Source organism: Procambarus clarkii, chromosome 40 (assembly GCF_040958095.1).
Source record: "Procambarus clarkii isolate CNS0578487 chromosome 40, FALCON_Pclarkii_2.0, whole genome shotgun sequence".
NCBI lineage: Eukaryota > Metazoa > Arthropoda > Malacostraca > Decapoda > Cambaridae > Procambarus > Procambarus clarkii.
The window spans coordinates 229,002-234,360 of NC_091189.1; the positions used below are offsets into that span (position 1 = coordinate 229,002).

The 5,359-nt window shown below is 43.1% G+C and overlaps 1 protein-coding gene across 1 annotated transcript; it reads left to right on the forward strand.

Annotated features, from left to right (window-relative positions):
* Window positions 1-869: 869 nt before the first annotated feature.
* LOC123750152 (uncharacterized) lies at window positions 870-3,531 on the forward strand. The gene is made up of 2 exons (XM_045732275.2): window positions 870-1,075; window positions 2,477-3,531. Exon 2 carries the CDS (start codon window positions 2,689-2,691, stop codon window positions 3,211-3,213), a length of 525 nt encoding a protein of 174 aa, XP_045588231.2. The 5' UTR covers window positions 870-1,075; window positions 2,477-2,688; the 3' UTR covers window positions 3,214-3,531.
* Window positions 3,532-5,359: the final 1,828 nt, after the last annotated feature.

Here is a 5,359-nt window from a genome sequence, read left to right on the forward strand (position 1 = left end):
TAGTGGAGACATGATCATCCCCTACAAAATTCTCAGAAGGCATGACAGGGTGGATAAAGAAACTATTTAGCATGGGTGGAATAGAACAAGGGGACATAGGGGGAACCTTAGTATCCAAATGAGCCATAGAGAAATTAGGAAGAACGTTTTGAGAGTCAGAGTAGTTAACAAATGGAATGCACTAAGAAGTGATGTGGTGGAGGCAGACTCCATACACAGTTTCAAATGTAGCTATGATAGGGAACCTGTACACCAGTTGATTGGCGGTTGAGAGGCGGTATCAAGAGCCGAAGCTCAACCCCCTGCAAGCACAACTAAGCGAGCACCCGCTGAACTGCTGCTGACCTTTCTAAACATTATATTTTGAGCCGTATGAGAGCTACACTCAAGGCCGTTCTTACACAACCTGTCCTCACACTTACTGCACCGCAATATCGACGCTATCAACCACTTCGAGGTGGGAAAAAAAAGTGAAATTAAAAATTCCGCAAAAGTTGTGGTATCTGTGATGACCAAGAGGCCGCGGTAACCACGGCGGGTCGCCCAGGACCATACGCTTCTGGGTAGACAAAACTAGTTCATATCCGACGCTGGTCCAATAGTAAGAAGCTCTTGGCTCAGGTTCTTGCAGCGACCGGCCTTTCCGCCTCCGCCAGAACGGCCTCGTCAGACGGTCATACGTATAGCTCGCCAGGATGGGCCCGCCTCGGCCCACCTCGACCCCCCTCCCCGCGCCCCGCTCGGCCGTGGACGACCCCACAGACACACACACACACGTTCCCACACGGCCACTATACGTATCTGCGCTTCCCTGGGGGGGAACTATTGAAGGCCTTTGCGCGCCCCGTGTTGCATAGTACTGTGAAGCCACCGTACCGGACGCAACACTCTGGGGGGAGGGTAGGAGTCTCTATTTGTGGAAAGGAATTCCCAGAAAATGTACTAATGTGCAGTAGTTTTAATGCTCGTGGGGGGCTGTGTAAATACGATTATATACGTGTGTGTGTGGTGTTGGGTGGCTGTAACCTGGTCGCCCCCATACCCGCAAGGCCTAAGGGAATTATCCTACGCTACAGTAAGTGTGATTTTTTTTTAATGTACTTCAAAAGGGAATGACTCGAAGGCCGGTCACATTAGGCCTTCTGCAGTTTCCTTTATTCTTTCAATTTTACATTTTTAAATTATTGATATTTTAATTTTAATTTTTTTTAGAATGGTCATTCTTATGGAAATTGATTAATATTAAGTATTTGAGTTCAGTTCAAACATGATTTTTGTTTTATTTTAGGTGTCAAGGAATTTTGACCTCTTTGTTAACCTCTTGGCCTCTTTGTTAACCTCTTGGCCTCTTTGTTGACCTCTTGGCCTCTTTGTTAACCTATTGGCCTCTTTGTTAACCTCTTGGCCTCTTTGTTTACCTCTTGGCCTCTTTGTTTACTTTTTGGCCTCTTTGTTAACCTCTTGGCCTCTTTGTTGACCTCTTGGCCTCTTTGTTAACCTCTTGACCTCTTTGTTAACCTCTTGGCCTCTTTGTTAACCTCTTGGCCTCTTTGTTAACCTCTTGGCCTCTTTGTTAACCTCTTGGCCTCTTTGTTGACCTCTTGGCCTCTTTGTTAACCTCTTGGCCTCTTTGTTAACCTCTTGGCCTCTTTGTTCCAAGTTTTGTCACTTCGTGATAACATGAGTACTGTGGAAGGAAGACAGATGAGAGAGAGAGAGAGAGAGAGAGAGAGAGAGAGAGAGAGAGAGAGAGAGAGAGAGAGAGAGAGAGAGAGAGAGAGAGAGAGAGAGAGCGAGAGAGAGAGAGAGAGAGAGAGATGAGAGAGAGAGATGAGAGATACGAGAGGAAAGTAGAAGGAAGAGGTAGACACTCGGCCAGTGACCATCAACACGAGGTCACCCGCTGTTATCTAACCCCTATTTTCTAAACACATTCCCACAGAAGACATGCCACCAGGTATATATATATATATATATATATATATATATATATATATATATATATATATATATATATATATATATATATATATATATATATATATATATATACTATAGTTCACAGCTCTAGCTCCGCCATTTATGCTCCTTCAGAAGCAAATGATCTATAATACAAGAGTCGATTGGTAAATGTTTCTCAGATGAGAGACAAGGGAGGACGAGAGGCAGGAGATGAGATACGAGGTGGAAGCCTGAAGGAGATGAGACATAGTGGGGGGGGGAAGGAAGGAAGAGGATTGAAGTGTATTGTGACGTCTGAAATAATATTTGATAAAGCGACTGATGGCATTGCACAGTGACGTCATTATCTTTTACAGTGTATCAGGATAGACTTCTAATAATTTTATATATATATATATTGATGTTTTATGCTGTGCTCAGTTCATTAATTTATATGTTAAATATACGAATGAGTGCATACGACAAAACTGCATTGTTTTATCCTTATTTTTAAAAAAATCGCACTTGGCAACAGTGATACGTCATGGAGCAACGCCTTCCTGTGATTGGTGCAACCGGTTCCCTCGCACGTCACTGGAGACTCCCATCTGAGTCGTACCATTGGTGGTAAAGTGATGACGCAACGTTCCTGGAACCTTGAAGTGTGTATATATACGCTGGTGCCCGGTACGCTCCCATGCACTTCTCCTGTTAGTCTCCGCTGAGCACTTTCTACCCCGAGCTGACATGTGCAACACCCACTACAATTTCAAGAGTGTGCTTCCTGAAGTAACCTGCGCCGAGGACATGGAAGACCTGATCGGTACGGCCATTTGCTACCAGTACATGTTCGAGAAGCGCACCTCACCGTGGGAGAGGTGCGAGTGGTCTGAGGGTGAACTGGAAGCCTTTGAGATAGATCTGGAGGCCGTCGACCGCCTCTACTACATCTATCACTGCGACGACGGTGTCTCCGGCAGGGACTTCGAATTCATTGGCAGGATGGAGTACAAGCACCGCTATGTCTACATCAAGATGTCAGCCGGCTGTGACTTCACCGGCTTTGATTGCCAAGGAGGAGGCAAGATCTTCCTCACATTCGACGCTAGGATCTTCCTCAAGTCCGCCATGGAGCAACACTACCAGCCTCACCTCATCTGGGAGTCCATGGTGCAGGACGGGCTGGACGTTGAAGAGCCTTCGTCCTCCTCCTCCTCCTCACATCTCCAGAAAACAATGACCTGGTTATACTCCACCTCCTGTGGCACTTGACCCTGGCACCACCAGACGGACGGACGGACGAGTTGACCTACTTCGGTAGGGCCGTCAATCTCCCGTGTCGCTGCCAGGGTCGAAGAGGCTGCCAGACCAGACGAAGGTGACGGAAGCTGGTGACTGCAAGCATCTTATGTTGGTCGCTCTCTACAGCATCACTCGACAGTGGCTGATGGGGTGATGCCCGCACCCTAAGACGTGTCCTGGGGTGCCTGTTCACAAGTGTTCAAGCAACACCGTCTGTTGAACGGGAACGGATACCTCTCCTCTCTTCTCTTCATATATTATAATTACATTAAAATCAATAACATTGAACAGCATATTTATCTTAACCTATCTATTCAAAATATTCCAGCTGCTATATGACTGAAACAATAAAAATATTATCAACGAACAAAATAGTAGTACTAGGCATCCATCAGTCTCAGGAGACTATGGAGTTGCACTCTGGTGTTGGCCTAAACATACGCTTAAAATAACAAAATAGGTTTAAATATAAGCAGCAACATCGATAACACACAGTAATAATAATACAATAAAAATATATATAAATAATAATATCATTTCAATCTAATAAAATAGGAACAATTTACTACCTGTAATCATCCAAAATACACAAAATTATTCAACTCGCTTTAGGGACAGGCTGGTGGTTACAACGAACGATCACTCTCCAAAAATGAATCAACCCGTTCTCGCACTTTCTTCAGTCAATATTGACTTATTTAATACGTGCATATGTGACATACTAAATATAATAGTTTACCTTGAAAAGCTTCATAGAAAACACCGACCTTACCTAACCTTCTTAGTATGTTAAGATAAGCATCTTATTGCTTCGTAATTACAATTATTACTTAACCTATACCTATAATAGGTTAAGTAATAATTGTAATTACGAAGCAATAAGATGCTTATCTTAACATACTAAGAATAGTTAGGTAAGGTCGGTGTTTTCTATGAAGCTTTTCAAGGTAAACTAGTATGTTTAGTATGTCACATATGCACGTATTTAATAAGTCAATATTGACTATACGAAAGTGCGAGAACGGGTTGCAAGGAACACATCTTTAAAACCATTCTTTACCCTTCCATTATCAGACGATTAAATTTGGTGACACGACGAACGTAAATAGTTTACCGAAGGGGTCATGTTTATTTCTACATTCATCTGTGATTATTGTATAACAATTTCCCTGAAATTGACCATAAACACGTCAGTTAAGGTCCTGAAGACCTTTCAGATGACACCCTTAGATCTGGGAGGCTCCAGAGACAATCAAGTTTACGTATGGTTCCAAGTATTTGTTCAGCTTCTCTCGGTAAGCATTGAAATTGTCCTTAGAAGCACATTTTCACTAATTCTCCAGTAAAACAAAATACATATAGAGGGACATGTGCACAAAGTGTGTATTGTTGTATATAGTTAACAGTTCATATTGTGCCAATCTGAAAATTTGAGGCATTAGTTAACAATAAAATTATATGCTAAAAAAATAAAAAACGTAGATAATAACCTAACCTGTCTTGGGCTTAACGTATTGGCAGGGCCAACCTAACCTAACGTATTCTAGGCCTAACCAAACGAATCCTAGATCAAACCTAACGTATCATAAACCTATCCTAACGTATTTAGGGGCCTTATCTAACGAATTCTGGGCTCAATCTAACGAATCCTAAGCCTAACCCTAACGTATCGATAATATTGTTCACATATTTTCACTTCAATTGGCCTAAAACAGAGTAGGTTACTGATATCCTCATTCCTTTTTTTAATGCAAAAGTGTTATTTTGATTCAAATGGTTAAAATACGGACATTTTTTTTTTACCATGTGCAAGAATCCATATTTCGTCCCTGCTCGCGCTCTGGGGGATGTCTTACATTATCAGATGATGACCGGCGATCACGCCTTCTCTAATTCGTCCAGCTGTTAGGCAAGTTAGCAGCAGCAGCAGTGGAGCATTGTCAACCATAGAGGGCCAAGTCTGGAGCATTAGTTGCTCGGTAGCAACCTTGGAGGGCCAGTCTGGAGCATTAGTTGCCCGCTATCATCCTTGGAGGGCCAGTCTGGGGCATTAGTTGCCCGCTATCATCCTTGGAGGGCCAGTCTGGAGCATTAGTTGCCCGCTATCATCCTTGGA

Bases quoted from the DNA above. Each gene is read 5' to 3' on its own strand.
- LOC123750152 (XM_045732275.2), top strand. From the start codon at position 2,689: ATGTGCAACACCCACTACAATTTCAAGAGTGTGCTTCCTGAAGTAACC.